This window comes from Centruroides vittatus, unplaced genomic scaffold (genome assembly GCF_030686945.1).
Source record: "Centruroides vittatus isolate TY-2023 unplaced genomic scaffold, ASM3068694v2 contig_975, whole genome shotgun sequence".
Taxonomy (NCBI): Eukaryota; Metazoa; Arthropoda; class Arachnida; order Scorpiones; family Buthidae; genus Centruroides; species Centruroides vittatus.
Genome location: NW_027122648.1, coordinates 16,064 through 40,236, shown reverse-complemented (window position 1 = coordinate 40,236; position 24,173 = coordinate 16,064). Strand labels below are relative to the sequence as shown.

Sequence of the window (24,173 nt, the reverse complement as noted above, 5' to 3'; positions counted from 1 at the left end):
ATGCAAAACACACAGTTAAAGCAATAAACACATATGTCATCCCAGTACTCACATATTCTTTTGGAGTTATACATTGGACTCACACTGATCTTGAGCAACTCCAAAGGAAAACAAGAACAACACTTACTAAGCATAAACAACATCATCCTAAATCCGCCACAGAAAGATTAACCCTTCCACGTAAAGATGGCGGACGTGGCCTGATTGACATAGTTAACCTTCACTACAAACAAATACAGTCACTGCGAGAGTTTTTCTACAAAAAACAAGAAACATCACAATTACATAAAGCAGTAACTCTAGCAGACTCAAATAACACACCATTAAACTTACGCTCACATCATATGGACACAACGCAACATATAAAAAGCATAGACACCATTAAGCAATTGTGGGCTCGAAAGGCACTCCATGGCAGGCATCCTTATGATCTAGCTCAGGATTTTGTTGACAAAACTGCATCAAACAGCTGGTTAGCTCGGGGATGCCTCTTTGGGGAGACGGAAGGATTCATGATTGCCATACAGGATCAGGTCATAAATACTAAAAACTACGGAAAACACATACTCAAAGATGCAACACTCACAAATGACACATGCAGAAAATGTCACATCATGCCAGAAACTATACAACACATCACTTCTGGTTGCAAGCTCTTGGCACAGACAGATTATTTACACAGACATAACCAAGTAGCAAATATAATACACCAAGAGCTTGCAAAGAAACACAAATTAGCAGACATCCACGAACCATACTACAAATACATTCCACAGACAGTATTGGAAAACAACACGCACAAAATGTACTATGACAGAGCCATAATCACAGATAAAACAATTTACCACAACAGACCAGACATCACACTCATTGACAAACACAATAAAATCACATACATTATAGACATATCCATTCCAAACACTCACAATATACAAAACGCATGCACTGAAAAAATTAGCAAGTACACAGAACTCGCCCAGGAAATAAGGCATCTGTGGAGGATGGATAGGGTGCTTATTGTACCTGTTGTTCTCTCCTCTACAGGTGTCATACCACACACACTACACAAAAGCCTGGGCACATTAGAATTGAATAGAAACACATACATCACACTACAGAAGGCCACTATATTGAATACATGTCATATTGTGAGAAAATTCCTGAATACAGACACACACACTGATACACTTCTTTAATTTCTGTTTTGGTTACTATGCCTTGACTTTGGTCCGGCATAGTACACAGCCACCGGTGTTAACCGAGTATATCTCACTTAACCCAATATAATAATAATACTTTTTATATTTGTTTTTAGAATTTTGACTTTAATGCCTTGGAAGAAACAACTGAATATGATGGTGGCTATACTTCTGATACAACTATTATTAGGTTAGTTATTATTATTTATATGTATTTTTTTTAATCATCGTTTAATTAATGTCGTAATTTTTGTCTTTTATTTTTGAAGTCTCAGTAGATTATTGTTGACTAGCATAATTCATGTACCCGAGTAAGAGTAATAAATTTTATAATGATTTTTTCCTATTCAAGACTAAAATGGCACTGGTAATAGATAATATACTGCTTTCAAACTTTTTATTTTTAGAATGTGTAAAAGAACCATTAGGAGCTCTATGTTAGAATCATTGAAATAGTTACTGAAATACAGGGTGTTTCACAGCCTCTCCACAAAGTTTTTTTTAAAATAACTTTTGAACCACGCAGTTTTCGGCCTCAATTTTTTGTAGGTGGCGTTTTGAGTAAAAAGGAATTGCTTCTATCACAAAGTCAGATGAGAGAAAGCATCATGAAGGGCATCTCAGATCAGACCTGTAGTAATGTGATTGCTAATTTCCAAGAGAGACTGTGCTAATGCATCTCAACAGAGCGCAGACATTTTGAAAATATCTTGCATTAATTTCCTTTTTCATCTTCTATCTTTGCTGAAAATTTCATTAAGAAATTCGAATTTTCAAAAAGTTATTCAAAAAAAACTTTGTGGAGAGGCTGTGAAACACCCTGTAAATTAATTTTGTTAAAAGGACATTCTTTCATTTTTCTTTATAAATTTTTTTGTTGTTACAAGATTCTAAAAACATGTAGAGTTCCTCTATATTTTGATCACTTCACACTCATTAGACAATTATTAGATGCTAATCATTCTTCTCCAAGAGAGAATATACACAGTGGAGTCAATTTTGTCATTTAACTTAGGAATTAATTTAGAGAGGAGTGCAAAAATATCACAAAGAATGCATAATAGACATTTGCATATCTTTTCTGAAAGAATATTGCAATGTCTATTATTTTCATTAGAAAAGAAATAATGTGTAAATGAAACTTCATAATGAATTCAGACATTTAAATGAAATATTTCAACTATTGAAAGGAATAAGAATTTTTTGGGACCAATATAAATAACATATAAATGCAAAACATATAAACAACATTTTACATTATAAAACACTTCAAGAAGAAAAAAAAATTTTTGCAAAATAATGTGTGTTACATCATTACAGTAAATATGATATACAGTTTGTATTTTATTTGATTTAAGTAGTATTTGCAAATATAGTAAATATTGTTTAAAATTATATCAGTTGTATGGTTACAAAAGTATAAAATTAGAGTAATAATTATAATTTACATTTTTCTCCCAAAAAATTTATTCTGATATATATAAAAAATTTATATAAATCTGTATAACTAATTTTTAAGTTTGTTTGAATTTTTTCATTAAATTTTCAGTAATGTAAAAAAACTTTTTACTAAAAGTAATCACTTAAATTCAGAAATTGAATTTCAAATATTTTTGTATATAAACTGATTTTTTAAAATTTAATTTAAAAAGAAGTTTTAATATTTTTCTTTCTTCATAGATCATTCTGGGGAATTGTCCATGATTTTAGTTTGGAACAGAAAAGAAAATTGTTACAGTTTACAACTGGTAGTGACAGAGTCCCAGTTGGTGGTCTTTCAAAATTAAAATTGGTAATAGCTCGACATGGTCCTGATTCTGACAGGTAATTATTTTTAAAAGGACTATTTCATTTACATAAATCATACTTACTATTATTGTTATTAAATTAATCATTGATAACTATTTTAATTTAAATATCAATAAAATAAATTTCACTATAAATTGATATGCAAAATGAAAGTAATATTCAACATTAGCAGAACTGCAGGGAGATTTTTAAAATTGTGATATCTTGCTTCAGAATTGCACTAGAATTGATCTGTTTTTTGTTTTTTTATCAAAAACATATGACAGTTTATGGTTATTTAAGTTATAATATAATTTGGATTTAAAGTAATATTTAAATTTCAAATTTTCAAAGAACAAGAAAAAAATAACTGATTTAAAAATATCTGCTTTATTTGCTACTTAAACCTTATATACAGCTATATATATAACCCATTGAATGCGTGTCTGTCCGTGTAATGTTATGCCAAAAACAGGCACTAGAGGCGCCCCTATCATGTGTCATATTTCAAACATTTAAATTAACAATATAAATTATTATTTAAATTACCAATATAAATTATTATTATTCATTTGGCCAATAACAATATAAAGAATTTAGTATATTTGTAATAGGAATTTATTATTGTCATAGAATGCCTGTAATGTGCACTAATGGTGAATAACAAATGTATTGATCTGTTAAGATTAGTTTTTAAGATGAAAATTTGTATATATTTATACTTGATTTCTTAAGTATATTAATTCTATTTATTTGAACTATTTTGAATAAAGAATATCTTCACTTTCTAATATAGAAATACTGTTTGCTGTTTGTGTATTGATTTTTTAAGTTTTTAAGATGAAGAATTGTATACATTTATATATATTAAGTGCATCGAACTTTTAAAAATTAATATATGAAAGTTTTAAGTGCATCAAATGTACTTTATAGGAATTTGTAATGCTGCTAGAACGCCCACTAGGGGGCATCCCGAGAATATATGTTACCGGCAAAACCCAATTTTACGCCAAACTAGTTTTGCCTAGGCCAAACTAGTTTGGCGTAAGTGTGTCAGGCCAAACTAGTTTAGAATTATTATTCAAGTATATTAATGGTTAAATATATTAATAATTAAAATAAAATTAAAAGGCAATCAATTAGATGAACAATATTTATTCAAACATAGTCTACTTAATTATAAAAAATGGGGTTAATGTTACCCTAGATATCGAAGATGGCGGCTCGTCTCCGATTCCAGCAATCAGAAGACAGGGAACAGTGGAGACACATGTTCTAACCTAACCTAACCTAACCTATTATAATAAATTACCATAATTATTAGCAACCAAATTATTAGAATAGGTTAGGTTAGGTTAGAACATGTGTCTCCACTGTTTCCTGTCTTCTGATCGCTGGAATCGAAGACGAGCCGCCATCTTCGATACCTAGGGTAACATTAACCAAAAACGATATTGATTAGAAGTCACACAACACTTGTACAAAACTATAAAATAAAAATAAGGCAATCAGTACTTATCAGTTTGTATTTTTTTTAAATTAAGCCATGCACTTTTAAAGGTAATTAACTTTCGAAAATATTTTCAAAAATTCAAACAAATAATAAAAATAACTTTTAAAATCAAACTAAAATTTAAAATGGACTTATCTGTGTTTATGATGAACTTAAATTAACCATTAATATACTTGAATAATAATTCTAAACTAGTTTGGCCTGACACACTTTCGCCAAACTAGTTTGGCATAAAATCGGGTTTTGCCAGTAACATATATATATATATATATATATATATATCTACTTTCAAACAAAACAAACTCCAGCTGTTTAGCTACAGGGGAAGTAATTTTATGCCCTATTGTTTACATGCTGTTTCAGATGATATGTTGCAGGAGATGACCAAAGTAAAGTATAGAGTACTTGCACTCCGGGCTTTTCTACCTGATAAGTTATCAATGTGCATGACTGTATTCACCATTTTGTAAGATATTAAAATGGTGTATCTGGAGTTTATTGTATAGTTAATTGTCTCAAATTGAGCAGTTTTCTTCTCTGACATGTATTTATTATTTTTTGTCTTGTAATTATTTGTTAATCGTTTTTTGAATAAATATTGACTTAATGGCAAAAGTTACAGAAGATATTGTTAGCTGTCAATTGTTATAATTATAAAGTAAATAATTAAGATAAAAGTATTTCAATTTTCCTTGTGATGCAGAAAAATAATTTTAATTATTTTTATTATTGCTGTATTAAGTTAATAATAAATCAATAACTTAGAATATTAATTAAAATATATCAAAAAGTGTTTAATAGAGAGACATGGCTATAAAAAATGATATTTTAAAATAAAACTGAATTTTTGGTTTACAAATAGAAGACAAAGTATCAATTCGATTACTAGAAATGAAATTTATAATTATGTTTCTATTCAGAATCAAATAAATTTTTGTATTTTATACTATTTTATTACTGTATTATTTGGGATATATTTTTGGTAATGAAAATCTCTACAATTCTGCATTCTTTTTACATAAAAATTAGTTTATACTTTAGTGATCGGGCTGTTCTGATTTTTAAATTTTGAATTGCAAAGAATAAAAGAGTTATAAAAGTTTCTAAATTGATAACTTGCACAGATATTTTTAAAATAGTGTATGTAAAATGGGTTATAAACCTGAAAAGAAAAGATTTACTGAAACATGATTGTATTTATCTGTCAAAAAATATGGCAAATTTTAGACATGCTCATAAAGGAAAAAGTAAGTTCCATAATATATATACATGAAACATATTGTGATGCCAGTGTCCTGTATGCCTAAAGATTTTCTTTTAAAACATTTCATTAGACTCAGAATTTACTGTTGCTTGAAGTTGTTTAATAACCAGAGCAAAGAAAGAAAATAAACATAAAATTTTTTAATGTAAATAATATAAATGAATTGTTATAAATTGTTTATAATGAAACTTTTGTATAAATAAAATGTGTATATATATTTATAACAATAGAATTTAAATAAATTACAAAATTTCTGATAGTTTTCAATAATAATAAACAAAAGTTGAATTGAATTGTTTCTTTACATTGTCTAAAAATATTTAGAACATGGAATTGTAAAATATTTGTTAGAAAAATGTTCATAAAATGTAAGCATGATATGCATATCTACTGTATACATGTAATAGTTTAACCTTTTTGATAAAAGCATTAAGGGAAAAAGTTTAATAACTTCTATGTAAATTGAAGTAAAACATTAACTGTTCAAAAACATCAACAATATTAATTTTAAACATATTTAACCTTTAATATAATTACATAAAATATTGCACCAAGAAAATAGTGAAAAAGGCCTGTTTTGTAAGTGTACTTTGCAGTGTTAATTCTAATTACTTCATTTAAACATGGTGCTCCACTATGCTTAAATGAAGTATTACTGCTTGTCAGCACAACATCAAAGACAATGACAAGTGCAAATACACTATACTTTACTCCGGGTGACCTTGGCAGGAGATTTATGACTTGATGCTTCCTTGTTACTGTAGTTTCAATCAACATAAAAATGGCTATCCAGAGTTTAAAATGGCAAATTAAGAAATCAGATATAAAATTGAAATTTTAAGTAAGTTATCTTGATAGTTCAAAAATCAAAAATTTGCCATATAATATGTAATATGTAATTACTATTAGGACATTTTAGCATAGCATACATTATATTACTTTACTTTCTAAGTATTGATATAATATCCTAATTTTATAGATTTATAAGGTGTAGGAAAATTTTTGTTTTGATCAAACTAAAAAAACTGAAAATATTTTATAAAATAATAATCAGAATAATTTATTGTAAAGAATTTAAATGACAATTTTTTTAATATAGTAATTTTCAAATTTTACAGGTTACCTACTGCTCATACGTGTTTTAATGTACTGTTACTTCCAGAATACTCCAGTAAAGAAAAACTACAAGAACGTCTTCTGAAAGCAATTAATTATTCAAAAGGATTTGGCATGCTCTGATAACACAATTATTTGTGTAGGAAATTGCTTCATATATAGGAACTGTGAAATTTTTTTAACATAAATTAAATAATTGTTTGTGTAAAAAAATTTTTTTCCTGTAGAAATTTCAAATTTTTAATAATCTTCATCCCTACATTTTCTGCACATTAAAATGACAATATAATTTAAACCTATATTTTCCTCAAAAGTATTTTGTCAATTAGGTATCAACAATTGTGTCACTAACAAAATTTGTGTGAATCATTTTCCCAAGTACAGATGTTATATTTTTAACATAACCTAAGTAAAACTTTTATGTAAATGAAATTAATATTTGAAAAACTTTGTAATTATTGCTATCATCAAATGTGTAACATGATGATAAAGAAACTTTTGTTATAATGTTTCTTTGTATATAACAAAAGTAGAAATAATTCATAAATATATTGCCAGAAGATATCTTAAACTTCTAAGTTTATTGGTATACTCAGAGGAATTGTGTCTTGATTCAGACACATGTATATAGATTATGTACAATTTGTGCTGTTTAGTCATTGATTAGAAATTTTGAAAATAAATTTGTTGACATAAAACCAAAATTTATTGTATATTCATTTCTTGTAATATAAATATTATATATAATTAAAACTTTTTTTACTTAAGCACATCTAAAGCAAAAAATTTTCATATATCAATTTATTAATAAAAATTTAAAAGATGTGCTTTTATATTTAAAGTATTTAGTCATTTTTATTTAACATGTTACCAAACAGATATGTTCTTTATATAATAATAAAAATTTATGATGTTAAAAAAGTGATAAAATTTATTTATCTACAGTGTTATACTGTAGATGAAAATTTTAACTGTTAATGCCTAATAAAAGTTGAAATTTTTGAAATAATAACCTTTAATTTTTGAATCAATCAAAATCAAATGTAATAACATTAATTCATAATACATGCCTTATATCAAATTACTATTACTTTAATTCTGATAAGAAATATACAAATGTGTGTTATACACAAACAATTATTTATATTTAAGATGCTTTGATTCTGATTTCTCATTCAGAATGTTAATAAATTTCTAACAAATCAATTCATTTTTTGCATGCAAAAGAATGTTACATAACAGTAATGTGACTCTAAAAAACTATTTATTTTATTTATATTGTAGTATGATCAAATAAACAACTTTCAATAATAACAAAAATATTTAAAACAGAAAAAGCTTATATGTCTATATTTGTCAATAAATTTTATTACAATATTTTTAAATAAATTATTTCATGTGGAAAGAGAATTGTAGTATTATGAAAAATGTGTAGTGGCAACTTGTTAAAGATTCTATTTCATTTTACATACATAAATTATTTTTATTAATACTTTTGCTGTGATGTGTCATGCAACTTTCATTACAGTTATGGATGATGTGATTTGCATCATTTGGATGCTGGAAGTTTTCGGTAAATTGTGTGTTTGGATGTCGTTTACTACTTGGAAGTGTATGAAACATCTTAGAGATTATATTTTATTTCTTACTTTTCCATTACATATTTAATTATAAAAGTTTTTCATTTATATCCTTGAGTAGGTGCCAATGACTCGAATTTCACATCATCACATATAATTCCATAAAAATTACTCAAAGTGGAAAAAAAAACATAACTTTCTATTATTCTTAATTTGTGTATAACTGACATATTTTGTGGAGGAAAAAAAAAATCAGCTTATTTGGTGCAACTTTTTTTTTCAGTGGTGACAGCAACAGTGTTAATAAAATTACCAACTATATCAAAGTATCCATACACTAGCTTATTACATTTTTAATTGCAACATATTTCTGTTAAATAAAAAAAATTCAATAATTATAACTTTCAAATATAGAAATATGATTGGCAGTAATAATGGTAACTTGTGTGTTAAATCATATAAAAATAGAGAAATGGTACTATATGTAATTTTTATACTAAAATTATGTCTGAAACAATTAAGATCGATATTTAAAAATGAAAATTTTTATTTTTAGAGTTGAACTCAAAACAGAAATTTCTGCTTATGAAGATTACATATTTTGGAGCCAACTTTGATTTCTAACCTCGTATTACATAAATCACTTTTTTTAAACTTTTGAATAATCTAACAGTTCAATAACATAATCACTGAACATATGATTACCAAACCAGTATCAACTTTTTCATAATATTTTATGTATATCCACACACACATATAGTGTGGTTGCAATTTGTGATTTTTGAAATATTGAAATAACACACTTTCTAATGGAAATGTCAAAAAAGTGATTAATTTTTATCTACCATGTTATACTACAGATGAACATTTTAACTGATAATCTTATATATAAAATTCTCGTGTCACAATGTTAGTTACCTTACTCCTCCGAAACGGCTTTACTGATTTCTACCAAATTTTATATGCATATTCAGTAGGTCTGAGAATCGGCTACTATCTATTTTTCATACCCCTACACCATTTCCCCCTTTCAAAAATATATTTATATATGGATTAAGGCTTTTATGTCCAACAGATGGCGCTAACTTCCGACGACCTAAGTTTGCTTTTCTGTGAGGCATTATGCTTTTCTGTGAGAATGGACTGAAGCAGATCATTTTCTATCTATCTATATAAATAAAATATAACGTTCGTTTGTTCCTACCGATTCCTTTGAAATTTTGACACAACATTGCATATATAATATACATGTCGAAAATTCCCCCCACTGCGGGGAGATGGACGGGATTAAGGCTTACCGTGAAGAACTCGGCTTCTATTATACTATTTTACATGCGGTTTTTTGCATTTTTACTTGCGTTTTAATAGGTTACGTCAACAGAATATACACTAAAAAGGGATTTTTCGATATTCCCCAGCGGGAAAAGTGATGGGATTAAGGCTTACTGTGAAGAACTCGGCTTTTATTATACTATTTTAGATGCGTTTTTGATTGCGTTTTAATAGGGTACGTCAAGAGAATGTACACTAAGAAGGGATGTTTTGAAATTCCCCCACGGGGGAAGTGTTATACATTTATAATAGATACATTTTGAGCCACAACAACGCGTGGCCGGGTCAGCTAGAAATTACCTAGAAATAATTTATATGGCAAAACAACGTTTGCCGGGTCAGCTAGTATATTATATATATACAGAGTTGGTGCAAAAGTATGTATACAGTTGAGAATCTGAGAAATACAAATGTTTGATGTTTATTATTATTTTTATTATCTTTTATTAGTTTGTATTCCTTATTTGTGATTTAATTTTTACATAAAAATAAATGTTTTTTCTTCCTATTTTCTTCCTGTATGGTTTTTTCCATAATAACAACTGTATACCTACTTTTGCATCCTTTTTATATATCAATTTAGTAAACATTCTTTACACAATGTATTCAAATGGAGGAAAAATTATAATAATAATCAATTTAGATATATATGTCAAGAAATAAAAAACTGCAATGAATAATATATACATATTGTATTTTTTTAAAAAAAATAACATTATGAGAAAAATTCAACTAAAAAGTACTTATATAAACTACGAGGGCTATTTTTTAAATAAGGTCCGTTTGTGAATGAAAGTCAGAATAATGTGCAATCACGGCAGTATGCATACGCTTCTGCTCCGAGCAAGCTTGGCGCGCGTTTTGACGCCATTTGTAGCCATATCGTCTGTCTGTATGCTGAGCTGTAGAAGTTTAAAATGTTTAAGAAAATTGAATCTCCCGCCGACTGTGAGATACGATCTGTTATTCGATTCTTGAGTGCAAGAAACTTGGTAGCAGCGGAAATTCACTGTCAGATTTGTGAAGTTTACGGTGATAATGCTATGAGTGACAGTAAAGTTCGAAAATGGGTAAGAATGTTCAAGGATGGGCGAGTTAATGTGCATGATGAGCCACGCCCTGGCCGACCTTCTCTGATTTCTGAAGATTTGATTCGTGATGTGGATAACAAAATTCGAGAGGACCGACGATTCACGATTTCAACGTTATCAATTGAATTTCCACAGATTTCAAGATCAGTTTTGTATACCATTGTTTCGGAGAAACTGAATTATCGAAAATTGTTTTCTCGGTGCGTTCCAAGACTGCTTTCTGACGATCACAAAACAAAAAGATTAAACAGTGCTTTATCGTTTTGACTCGATACGATCATCCACACAGTCCAGACCTTGCACCCAGTGATTTTCACTTGTTTCGATACTTAAAGGAGTTCCTTGGTGGTCAACATTTCAACGACGAAGAAGAAGTGAAAACTGCAGTCGTGGATTGGGCTTCTTGACAGGCGGCAGATTTCTTTGAAGTCGGAATTCAAAAAATTGTTGAGCGGTATGACAAATGTTTAAACAAAATGGAAATTATGTAGAAACAGTAGATAAAAGTATGTAGAATATGGAAAAAAATATATTTTAACGATATTTACAGTATTTTTCTTCTTATTAAAAAACGGACCTTATTTAAAAAATAGCCTTCGTATATGCAAATTTTCATTCCAAATTTCATTTTGTTCATATTGTAAAAAGTTCTAATAATTTTCATTTATTTTCATAAGTCAAAAATTATATACTAACTAGCAAGTAGGCCCGGCGTTGCTCAGGCAAAAGTAACGATAGCAAAGATTAAGATTACCTCTTTTTTTGTGACTATAATGTAATAATTTCATCAACGAACTAAGTTTTTCTAAAGAAAGATCGAATTTGAATCGAATGTTCTAATATTGTTCGATTTTCACGACGTGTTCTGATTATATCGTTCGATTTTCATCGAATGTTCTAAAGAAGAAAGGTCGAGAAAAACCGAACTAATCTGTTTAAATTTGAAAATCGAATATGTTCCAACATATTACTCTTTCTTTTTTTTTCCAGCGCCCGTAAATCTTGCACGTCGCTTTCTCTTGTTCTCCATTGTTACTTAACACTTCCACTGTTACTTAACACTTCCACTGTTACTTAACACTATCCTTGTTACTTAACACTTTGGTACTTAAATCTGGTACCCTAACTGTGTACCAAATTTCAACTTTCAACTACTAACCGTTTTAGCGAATATTAAGATTATTACGTTATAGTCAACCTTACCCGTTTTCACAGGATGCAAGAATTGGGTCTTCTCTGTTTCCAGACTAATTACAGAATTTTTAGATAGGTCTAAAAATATGTTCGATTTCATGCAAAAACGAAAAAACTGCATCTGCGTCTTGCACGTCGCTTTCTCTTAACACTTTCATTGTTACGTAACACTTCCATCGTTGATGGAAGTGTTAAGACTTAATCCTGTCCCTCTCCCCTGTGGGGAGGAATTTCGAAAAATCCCTTCTTAGTGTGCGTTCTCGTGATGTACCCTAACTATGTACCAAATTTCAACTTTCAACCCCTGACCATTTGGGCTGAGCACTGATTATTATTATTATGTTGGGTTAAGTGAGATATACTCGGTTAACATTGGTGGCTGTGTACTATGCCGGACCAAAGTCAAAGCATAGTAACCAAAAACAGAAATTAAAGAAGTGTATCAGTGTGTGTGTCTGTATTCAGGAATTTTCTCACAATATGACATGTATTCAATATACTGTAGTGTAGCCTTCTGTAGTGTGATGTATGTGTTTCTATTCAATTGTAACGTGCCCAGGCTTTTATGTAGTGTGTGTGGTATGACACCAGTAGAGGAGAGAACAACAGGTACAATAAGCACCCTATCCATCCTCCACAGATGCCTTATTTCTTGGGCGAGTTCTGTGTACTTGCTAATTTTTTCAGTGCATGCGTTTTGTATATTGTGAGTGTTTGGAATGGATATGTCTATAATGTATGTGATTTTATTGTGTTTGTCAATGAGTGTGATGTCTGGTCTGTTGTGGTAAATTGTTTTATCTGTGATTATGGCTCTGTCGTAGTACATTTTGTGCGTGTTGTTTTCCAATACTGTCTGTGGAATGTATTTGTAGTATGGTTCATGGATGTCTACTAATTTGTGTTTCTTTGCAAGCTCTTGGTGTATTATATTTGCTACTTGGTTATGTCTGTGTAAATAATCTGTCTGTGCCAAGAGCTTGCAACCAGAGGTGATGTGTTGTATAGTTTCTGGCATGATGTGACATTTTCTGCATGTGTCATTTGTGAGTGTTGCATCTTTGAGTATGTGTTTTCTGTAGTTTTTAGTATTTATGACCTGATCCTGTATGGCAATCATGAATCCTTCCGTCTCCCCAAAGAGGCATCCCCGAGCTAACCAGCTGTTTGACGCAGTTTTGTCAACAAAATCCTGGGCCAGATCGTAAGGATGCCTGCCATGGAGTGCCTTTCGAGCCCACGATTGCTTAATGGTGTCTATGCTTTTTATATGTTGTGTTGTGTCCATATGATGTGAGTGTAAGTTTAATGGTGTGTTATTTGAGTCTGCTAGAGTTACTGCTTTATGTAATTGTGATGTTTCTTGTTTTTTGTAGAAAAACTCTCGCAGTGACTGTATTTGTTTGTAGTGAAGGTTAACTATGTCAATCAGGCCACGTCCGCCATCTTTACGTGGAAGGGTTAATCTTTCTGTGGCATATTTAGGATGATGTTGTTTATGCTTAGTAAGTGTTGTTCTTGTTTTCCTTTGGAGTTGCTCAAGATCTGTGTGAGTCCATTATTATTATTATGTTGGGTTAAGTGAGATATACTCGGTTAACACCGGTGGCTGTGTACTATGCCGGACCAAAGTCAAGGCATAGTAACCAAAACAGAAATTAAAGAAGTGTATCAGTGTGTGTGTCTGTATTCAGGAATTTTCTCACACTGTTGTGTGAATCTATGGTGTAGTTGTTGTCTGTATGCTGTCATGTTTGTTTAAGTTTTTTGATGGTGTAGTAAGTATGGATGATAAACTCGTTCATTTCTACTGTCCATTTCATCCGTTGGCGTGGTTTTCTAGCCTTTGTGGTCTGTGGATGCCTTACCACAGAAACACCAAGGCTGGGTTGGTTCCTCACATCTATTGAGGGCATTGCAGTAGCCATGCTTAGGCCGGTGCTGCTTTCGCCACCGGTAACCAAGGGAGACTGTGGCCTATTTTTCGAACTGTGAGCCTCTGCCTAACCCACGAATGCAGACCTTGTTAACCCGGGCGACGTCTGTGCCGGTATCACACTTTGATCTGGTTATTACTATAATAAATATCTCCACAGAATGTGGGTGTGGTCACTTTTAGCTTCATTTCTCCCCATAGACCTTACTGGCACGGGTGTCCCTATCAGGAGCTTGTGCTCCAGCCTGCATTGCCCTATGGATCAGTAAAATTACTGGGCTCTCTCACCACGACCAGGTGGTGACCCCGGGAGAGTTATTATTATTATTATTATTATTATTATCAACTCGTCTCGATTATATACATAGATTACGCATTTGTCAATTACATCTTATGAATTTGAATACATTTTTTTTTGTTTGATATATATATTTGTGTAAATTGTTTTTAATACAGATACCCTGCAGAATGTCTCCAGTAGTCTCCTAGCTTTTGTGAAGACCCAGACGAGGTCCGAAATCGCAAAAAAATGCAGAATTCTGTTGTGAAAAAAAATAACGATAAATTATATGAGAGAGAGAGAGAGAAAAAAAACTCTTAATCAAAACAATGTAACGAAAAATGTAAACAACGAGTCTCGGGATGATGTCAACATGTGTTAAATGACCTGTTAATGTTCAATCCAAAGGTAATACTCTGACATACGCGCTCATAAAGAGGTATAAGTTTGACACAAGTACTCAAGGAAAAAAATTGAACTTAGGAAAACAATTTCAGAAAAGGAGAAAAACTGAAGAGATAGAAAAATATCGCGTGATTGTCAGAATTCCCAAATGACATTAATTGCAAACAACAGATTAAATTATGAGTGCAGGTGTTGTGGTTCTATCAACAATCTTGGAGCATAGTCGTCAAAGGGTGTCAAATAGACACCTCGAATCTGACCTTTCCCACGACCCGACATGGTCTCGTTTTGTGCTTGAAAACAAAGGGGAGACCAATCGGAAAGCGAGGAAAGGGACGAGGGACCAATCCGCAAGGTGGATAGTACACGAGAAAAACGTATAAAAACTGGGACTTCAAGGTCAAAGGAGAAGTTTTCCGGAAGGACGGACATGCCTCTTGTGGATTAAGACAGTGTGTGTAGTGTCGTCACTTGGAACTTTAAGTGTGTCACCGCCCGTCACCATTGTCCAACAGCACTTCTCGTCTGCCTGGGACTAGATAGATCGACCAACCGAACTCGTGCACGTTACTGAAGATCGCTGAGATTTGGAACAATCAAACCGATGTAAGCATGAATTCGCCCAAATAAATGGTTTTCCGCATGTAAACACTTGTCATCATTTGCCTCCTTCACAACCGCCCACATACATGGGTTTCCTTAAGCTCATCCTGACGCGGGATATTTTCTTTTTTAACTCTTTCCACCCAGTGGGCACAAAGAGGGCCTCTTATAGCAAGTCCATTATGGGTTCGGCCAGGCCCACAATGGGGCGGCCGGGTGGTGAGGGACGGGGACTGACATATCTGGACGGACCACCCCCCGAAAAATTCCTAAGGACTTTTCGACCCGTCCGGATTCGATCCCGGGTCCCCCAGGGCGGCAGGCTGCTAACCTTGACCGCTCGGCCATCCAGCCGCTGACGCGGGATATTTAAGCCCAGTCTACACCAGTCCAAATCTTACACTGGTGTCAGTGACGCGGGATTAATTGTATCCCCCTTTAAAGTCGGCGAATCTTACACTTTTAATACTTGAACTTCATACAACATAATGTCTCTTGATACATTTTCAGTAAATGTTTATATAGGAAAAAAATGTTTTTAAAACTCTATGTTTTTAACAAGACTATATGCAGGAAAATTATACATTCCAAATACAATTGGTAAAACATCAGAATCAGTAATAGACATTTTGAAAAGCATGCCTCCAACTTTCTTCAAGCTTGGAATCGGGATCGGGTTTCTTGGTTCGGTTATGATTAAACATTGGCTCTGCGTTGGATTGCGTTTTTGGAATTATTTTGCACCTTTCTGTAAGTTAATCGGTTTTTTTCTGTTGCTGAAGTATTCCGGCTAATACTAACGCTTAAATTGTTTCAATCGACCCAATTTTTTGGGTTTTTAGGCCGTTTTTAAACCTCTATGCGGCGAGCGTTAACAGTCAACTTTCGAACTTCATTTTAGAATTCCTCGTTTCCTGTTTAATTCATCCGGAAAGGCTTTTACTAACGCTTAGTAGATATTATGCGGATCTGAAAACCGTTTTTAGTTTTAAGTTAAGCCTAATTTTTGGCCATTTACTAAGGTCGTAATTTTGCGCTTCGCGGGTCGCTTGTGGGTTTCCTGCACACCCAATGCGGCCGTTTGCGGGCCGTACGTTGGGTGTGCCTTTTGTAGTAATTTTAGCTATAATTAGCATAAGTTTCACGCTTCTAGCTTAATTAGTTTAGGGGTGCGTTCATTAATAGCGGTCGCTCTGCGTCTCCGTTACTACGGGAGTGCGTTGCTGTTCGTAGGCATCAGACGAACGACGGTGAAAGAAAGATGGCGGCGCCCGCTCTATCGATAGTATCATGATGGAGGAATCTATAATTCTAAAATATGAGCATTTAAAGGCAAAAGAAGGGTCCCAATTGTAAAATTTAACCATAAAATGGCTTATTTGTTGAAAGAGCATTCAAAATAGCCACGAAAAAAATTCGAAAAGGCATTTACATCACTGTGTACACTAACTTACGCTTTCACAACTTCTAAATTTTCATTCATAAAACCGCATAATGGATCCCAAAACGAAACCATCTGAAGCCATGGATGACGCCATGTTGCTTTCCACCGTAAACTACTGCTACAAGCAACCGGTTTTGCCGTTCGACGGCGTGCACTCCCACCGGAATTTAGGTACGCGTTCCGCAGGATTTTTTAAATGGATGTCGCTCGCGCGGAGTTACATGGAGGAATAAAAGAACGCACCCTAGGAGTTTCAACGCTTTTTGTCGGGAGTAGTCGTCAAGGTCAATGACCTACTCCGATCGAACCTATTACGGCAGTGATGGGGTCGCTCTGCGAGCTTAAGTCGTAAAGCGGGGTTTTCGGCCCTTAAGCTGTTTCTACTTTATTTTGTATTGGATTTTATCTTTTCTTACCTTTTAAGCAGGGTGGTACTTTGTCTGATGGGTCTCTTTTCGCTTTGAATCCTATCTTTCATTCTGCTCCAGTTCAGCGCACAGCTGTTCCGTGTAGAGTTTCCTGGGCAATTGGGCCCATCCTTTCAACCACCCTTCTAGCCAGAGCCGTAACTAGGCAGGTGTAACAGGTGCACCCGCACAAGGCCCACTTGGAAGGGGCCCCAAAATGCATGTATTTGTTTTATTATTTTCGCAAACCTAATTAATTAAGTGGCCTAAACGCAAGTTCTTGCACAGGGCAAAAGAATGGCTAGTTACGGCACTGCTTCTAGCTACTTTCTCAGGTCACTTACACGGTTAGGTTTCCTTTTACCCCTGTGTGGTTTTATCTCACTTATTTTGGCTTTGCTTTGTTTTCGCTTGGTGTTTTTCTCACGATGGAGTCTTTTGAACCTTCAACACTCTCAGACACCCAAGTTACCTCACCAGAGGACACAGTCCTTTCCGAAACCAGACAACAACTGCAGATGATTCTAGACCACCTTCCGGCCACTCACAAATCTAATCTTAGAACTGAGGAGATGAAGGAGGTCAAGGAGAGGGTCTTTCTTCTGCATTCCTGCATAGGCCAACTCTTTGGAATCCTACTTCACGTGAACTACGATCAACACAGTGTCAACAACCAAAAAAAATCCACCAGCCACGCACATATTCTGAGGTCACAAAAACAGGGATCAGGCCAAGCCAAAACACGAAAACCATTACAAAATCCTTAAACACAAAAATGGAAAACGAGGGCAACGGCAGAAGCTATGCTGTCCTTTTATATCCCAAGGAAACAACAGAAGAGCCAGCACCTAATATGGAAGAAGTTACCTCAAAATTATGGAGAAAATAGACCCCCATAAATTAAAAATCAAAGTGAAGAGAGTCAGAAGTGAAGGAGTATGCATTCTGGTGGATAGCAAAGAGGATGGAAAAACACTAAAACAGGCCATCGAAGCTATACCAGAGTTGAAAAACAAAATAACCTGTAGAACATCCAAAGGAAGAATACCAAGAGTCAACCTTCTAAATGTTCCTGAGTCTATTATCGACGAAAAAATAATTCAAGTCTTACTAGAACAAAACAATATATGAGGAGACTTGGACACAAACAAACTAAAAGAGGAATGCAAAATAAGTACCATTATAAATATAAGAAAGGTCAAGCACAATAACAGACATGTTGTCATCACAGTCCCTCCAAAAGTGTGAAATATACTAATAAAACACAGGCACATCTTGATGTCATGGAGAAATGTGTATGTAGACGATTATATACTGGTTACGCATTGTTTTGAATGCTGTGGTTTCAATCACTATATGAGAGACTGCACCCAGGAACAGTGATGTAGTCATTGTGCAAAGACACACATGTATAAAGACTGTACACACAGGCATCACACACCAATGTGCAAAAATTATAAGACAAATGTAGCAAGAAAAGATAACAAGAAAAGGTCAACTAACCACAACACATAACACATTTAGTTGACAATGCCAGATACTGGAGAAACTTAAGGAACAAGCTATAATAACCACTGACTATAACCTGTAACATACAAGACAACATAACTCAGAAATAATATGAGCAGGGCCGTGCCGTGCTATGATGCAGAGAGACAGCTGCATCAGGCGGCACCATAAGGGGATGGCATAAAAACATTTAAGGGGCGGTATTTCGAAGACTTGCATCATACTGAGAAAATCTACTGCATGATCCTGAATATGAGGAACCCCAATTCTACAAATAATAACAAAATAGGAAACCTCTTTAATATTCTGCAGATAAACGCACAAAGATACAAGGCAGCATGTTCAGTGCTTATGAAAACAGCGAAAGACATTCACGCTGATATTATTAATATCCAGGAGCCTTTCACAGTAAAAAACAGCATAGTCAGGCGTTCACGAGTAATTGGCATTTTTAAAGTTGCACTCCCGAGTGGGACATCTTGTACAAGAAATGCACAATTTTAAAAATACATTAGAAATGTCTTTCATATAAAAATTTTAAGCATAATACAATTATATTATATTCAAATTAACTTAATTACTTAGTGTTATATTTTTTTATACTTTTGAGATTTTTCTGGAAGGGTGAAATTATGCTTCTTGTTGCAACATGTGTTAAAATATCATTTGTTATAGCAGGAATTCAGATAATGCAGCTTTACCGTATTTTAGAATAAATCAAGTTCACTCATTCTTTATGTATATTTTTAATTAGGTATGATTTGATGTACAAATGAACTATTCAAAATTGCATAGATAGAAATATTTTAATTAATGGATAATATGATGTAACTGACATATCATTATATTAAATATGAAACAAGTAATACACATTTGAATAGATAAATGTTATTAAAAGAAAAATAAAATTCATCAATCAAAATATATCTGTGATTAAAATAAAATATCTTCAAATTTCTTACAAAATATTTATACAAAGTTATTGAATATAAAATTTTATCATCATTTTCTTATTGAATGTATTATTTCTTGTTTTGAAAAGATTTTTTTGAAGAATTTTTTAAAATAAAATGCTTTTCAAGTCAAAGAATAGTAGTCTACTTGCAGTAACATTTAAAAATATGGAAAAGATAAAATACCAAATATTTCTGGAATGCAACTTACTTATGTTATTCAGTAAAGAAAGAAAAAATGAAAATTACTTAGTTATTTTAAAAAAGCACTAAAAAATCCTGGAGATAAGCTAATTATTACAAAAAAAAGCTAAAAATAAAAATATGACAATTACAGTTTAAAAAAAAGAGTTTCACTAAATTCACTTATAAAAAAAACAATCATCATATAATTATAACTTCTGAATACTTAAAATGCAAATATACATTTATTCCTTGAAAAAAAGCACTTGTTTTATATGAAAAAGATATGTAAATGAATAAACAGTCTTCAAATGTCACATACAAACTTGAAGATGTTTTCAGCTTATGTATTAATATTACAATTTAGTTAATACAGTTTTAAGTTTAACATATGCATGTATGTATGAACAGTACATATACAACACAATAGTTTTTCAAGATTTTATCAGTTATAGCTTTTTTTATAAAAATAAAAGATATTATCTTTTAATATTTAATTTGTTGTTAAATGCAACAATGTCTGCAAATGATACATTTCTTGGGAAAATCCAAAAAATAATGAGCAATTATTTATTGTAATATAGTCACAATGCCAGCTGCAATTTTTCATCACAATGTTCTGTTTTTTTTTTTAGTGTTGTCTTGCTCCTGCACATCACACTTTTCTTATTAGCAATAGTTGTGACAATCATCTAACTCTGTTCAGGGGAAAATTTTTGAATTGGAAGTTCGTATATAGTTAAATCTGGGCCTCCTTTCCCTAAGCTTTCCATATCTTGTCTCAATTTTCCTATCTACCTAACTCCATTCTCTAGATCAGCAATTCTCAACCTTTTTAGCTCCGCAACCCCCCAAATAGTAAATATAAATATAAATTAATATTTCACAACCCCTCCACCCAAAGGAATAATAACAGTAAGCCTTACTATTACTAATTGAATTTTTACTGTAATTATAAATGTAAATTTTTTTAATTATTATATAATCACATTGCACTAATTTTATACATTAAGAAAATACCGACAGTATAAAAAATGTAATACAACTATTCCTATTATTTTATGTCGCTGCGTTTATAGCGATGGGTATGAACATGCATGTATGACATGTATACATACATGAGCAATTTACAAGTTCCAACTTGATGTGTACGTGGTCTTTGTAATTTGATCCTTTTTTAAAGAAAAAAGCCTTTTTTTTTCTTTAAAAAAGGCTTTTTTATTCTAATTTAAATTATTTCATCATTTAAAATACAAGCTGGATTAAGATTTTTAAATAAAAGGCTTTCATTATGAAATCTTAAAGCATAACTATTTAACATGTTGTATATAATGAAATTTAGGTAAAAGATATTAAAAAATAATTATGAATAAAATTCATAATTACAATATTTAGTGGTAAAATTTATATATAAGCAGATGCCAGTTATAACAAATTGTTTCATTTAACATTTAGTTAATGAAATAAATAAGCCTGTAATCTTCTACTTGTACTCAATAATAAATGTAATTATTTTATACAAAAAGACATATCAAATAAAATTCATTAAATTCTCCAAAAGGATAGCATCATATTTTCAGGTCATATCATTAAATAATTTTTATTTGAAGTTTTTCATTATCATTAAAATAAATTGTAAATCATATCCTTGTACATTAGATATTGAAAATATTTTATTATACTCTCATTAATTTGAAATGTATTGAAATTATCTATCTCGGAATAGAAACACTTTTCACGAACTTTTTTTAGTATGCTTTTTCACATTCAGATAAATAAGCAAACCGACAATTCCCAATTCGATCAATATGATGACAATTAAAATAAGTTTGTCGGTAATCACTCTTCGATACATAGATCTCAGGATTTTCCTACTTCGCGACATATTTACATCTGTGGCGTCTAATCTCTCTCTCGTGCGTAGAAGCGCTTCTCTCTGCGTATCCAATTCGCTAATAACGGTAACACCGACGGCATCGGTTTCTGCCGCAATCTGATGAGTTCTTTCTATTCCTCTGCTAGTATTGGTGAGAGTTTCATTAATTTGCAAAACTTTGGATCTCTCTCCAAAATCTGCAGGTCCCGCAGCTTGCGCTCTTTGCCCGAACAACTCTTTACGCGACGAATTATTTGACAAAACATTCAATTTATTGGTGGCTCGCTCTAGATCACTTTTATATTGTCTGATTCTATGATTGACTTGTTGTCTGTAAGAGATAGGAGCACTATCACTTTCTGTCTGTATTTCTTTCAGCACGGAATCAACTTCATCTATTTCTCTTTCCACTTCTCTCAAAAGAACCTTTTTCGATTCACCTACAGATTTCTGAAGATATTCCAATTTCTGAAATATCTTTTCTAAAGCAGAAACTAAGTCCTCTTGCAAATTCTCCAATTTTTCCGAAGACATTTTCTTCGTTTAATAAACATCTACTTCCGATTTCGACATGTCATATGACTTCGATTTGAAATCCCTCTATCGGTTGTTAAACTCTAGTTTAATAAGTTAATAAATTTAATCGTAAAATTTAAAATTCTTAGTATTTTATTATTAACACAATTTAAAATTATATTAATAACTTAAAGTTTGGTTAGTTGCTAATAAGATATTTTTTGAACGCTCAAGTTGAAAATTATTTGTTGGTTTTTCGGATTTTAACTGTCGAACAATGGTTGTTGACGGCTTTAAGATTTTATTTCCGGAAGCTTTCGGAATATAGTTGGCGACTTTTTCTGACGTCACAAACGAATAACCCGATTAGCCGAACGACTCCTAAAACAGGGGAGTAATGGCCAAGAAAGTAAGAGCCAATGTTTTGCCGAAGTTCGTGTAGAGGACGTTTGGAAATAGACGCTCGTCATCTTTGCAACGCATTTTAAACCGCGGTTCAGCCAGCCAACGTCTATAGGCCGTTCTGTTGTTAAACGTCGTTTAACGTAAACTCTGTCTCTGCAATCGGCTGCCAGTGTTCAGGGAACAAAGACCGCTTGGCCGTTGGTGAGCCTCCCTAATTTTGAACATCAGAAAAGTCCAAAAAAGATGCGCATTAGAATCGAAAAAATAAATACTAACACGTATTTTATTAGATATTATTTTTATTGTGTGATTTTATTACGTTTATCTGAATAAATTTTCTTTTTAACGAAGTTTTACATTTAACAAATATTTTGCCAAATCCGACATTTAAAAAATTGTTAAAAAGAAGCTTTTCTTTAAAAAATGCAATTAAAACACCTGAAATATTACATCTATGACGTGGAACTTGTGACGTAACGCGTGACGCATTGCAACGTTTGACGATTCGAATTCGTTTCAATTCGTATCGCCGGCGCCATCTTGGAATAGAACGTTTTCAGGAAATTGTGAATTATTTTTCCCTCTATTTTAACATTTTTCGTATAAATTTTAATAATGAAAACTTTTGTAACGTAGGTAACTTAATATTTCTCGATTAATAAGATATCAAAATTGAATATCTTCGGATAGAATGTTAAATTGAAACGTCTTTATATTTTTCATTTTCATTAAAAATGTGTAAGATTTTTTTCCCTAGTTCCGAGGGGTGGTATTCATAGGTGAATAATCTCTTCATTTAAACTGCGCCTATAATTTTTTAAATACAATATCACTATTGTATTTTAATTAGTTAAGCTCTTGGGCTAAAGACTATAGCTATTACAGTAGAGCATCGATTATCCGACTCAATTGGGGGACTGGGGTTTGTCGGATAACTGAAAAAACGGATAACCGAAATGTATGAAAAAATACATTATTAGTATAGTATATAGGATATATTAGTATATCCCATGTAATTAGTATATTAGTATATCGCTGTTAACCTACTTCGCGTCAAACGGCCGGATGGCCGAGCGGTCAAGGTGGCAGCCAACCGCTCTGGGGGACCCAGGATCGAATAATCCCCTGGAATTTTTCGGGGGGTGGTCTGTTCGGATATGTTGTGCCCCATCTCTCACCACCCGGTCGCTCCATTGTGGGCCTGGCCGAACCCATAATAGGCCTTCTAAAAAAAGGCCCTCTTAGTGCCCACAGGGCGGAAAGAGTTGAAAAAAAAACCTACTTCGCGTTGAGTTTTCATCGATGTTAAAACGAACAAACTTTTTTTTAAATAATAATCATCGTTAAATTATTTCTTTATTTTGCACAAAATAAATACAAAAATAAAGACAAAGTAGAAAATTAAATCTCGTTTAAATACTGGCCTCCGTTTCATGGTCGAGCTAGTGTTGCCAGCTAAAACACGCAAAATTTTAACAAAAATAATATTAAAGTAGCCAAGACATAGCCAAATATTGTAGCGCCACATCACTAGCCAACAATTGAATTTGCCGACTAGAACGCGGTCGGTTAACCGATG

General features: G+C 32.3%; 2 protein-coding genes across 2 annotated transcripts in view; one reads left to right on the top strand and one right to left on the bottom strand.

Moving 5' to 3' along the window:
• The window catches only part of Ube3a (ubiquitin protein ligase E3A), a 62,275-nt gene extending 54,691 nt beyond the window's left edge, over nt 1–7,584 (top strand). Inside the window, exons 8-10 of the mRNA XM_067283014.1 lie at nt 1,316–1,389; nt 2,880–3,023; nt 6,883–7,584. Coding sequence (XP_067139115.1) covers nt 1,316–1,389; nt 2,880–3,023; nt 6,883–7,003 — 339 coding nt within the window. The 3' untranslated portion in view covers nt 7,004–7,584. The remainder of the gene's footprint in view (nt 1–1,315; nt 1,390–2,879; nt 3,024–6,882) is intronic.
• Nucleotides 7,585–21,452: 13,868 nt separating this feature from the next.
• Vti1b (Vesicle transport through interaction with t-SNAREs 1b) lies at nt 21,453–22,254 on the bottom strand. Its single transcript, XM_067283036.1, has one exon. It carries the CDS (start codon nt 22,205–22,207, stop codon nt 21,533–21,535), a length of 675 nt encoding a protein of 224 aa, XP_067139137.1. The 5' UTR covers nt 22,208–22,254; the 3' UTR covers nt 21,453–21,532.
• Nucleotides 22,255–24,173: the final 1,919 nt, after the last annotated feature.

What these genes read in the sequence shown, in the direction of transcription:
- Vti1b (XM_067283036.1), bottom strand. Translation starts at nt 22,207, where the DNA reads ATGTCTTCGGAAAAATTGGAGAATTTGCAAGAGGACTTAGTTTCTGCT.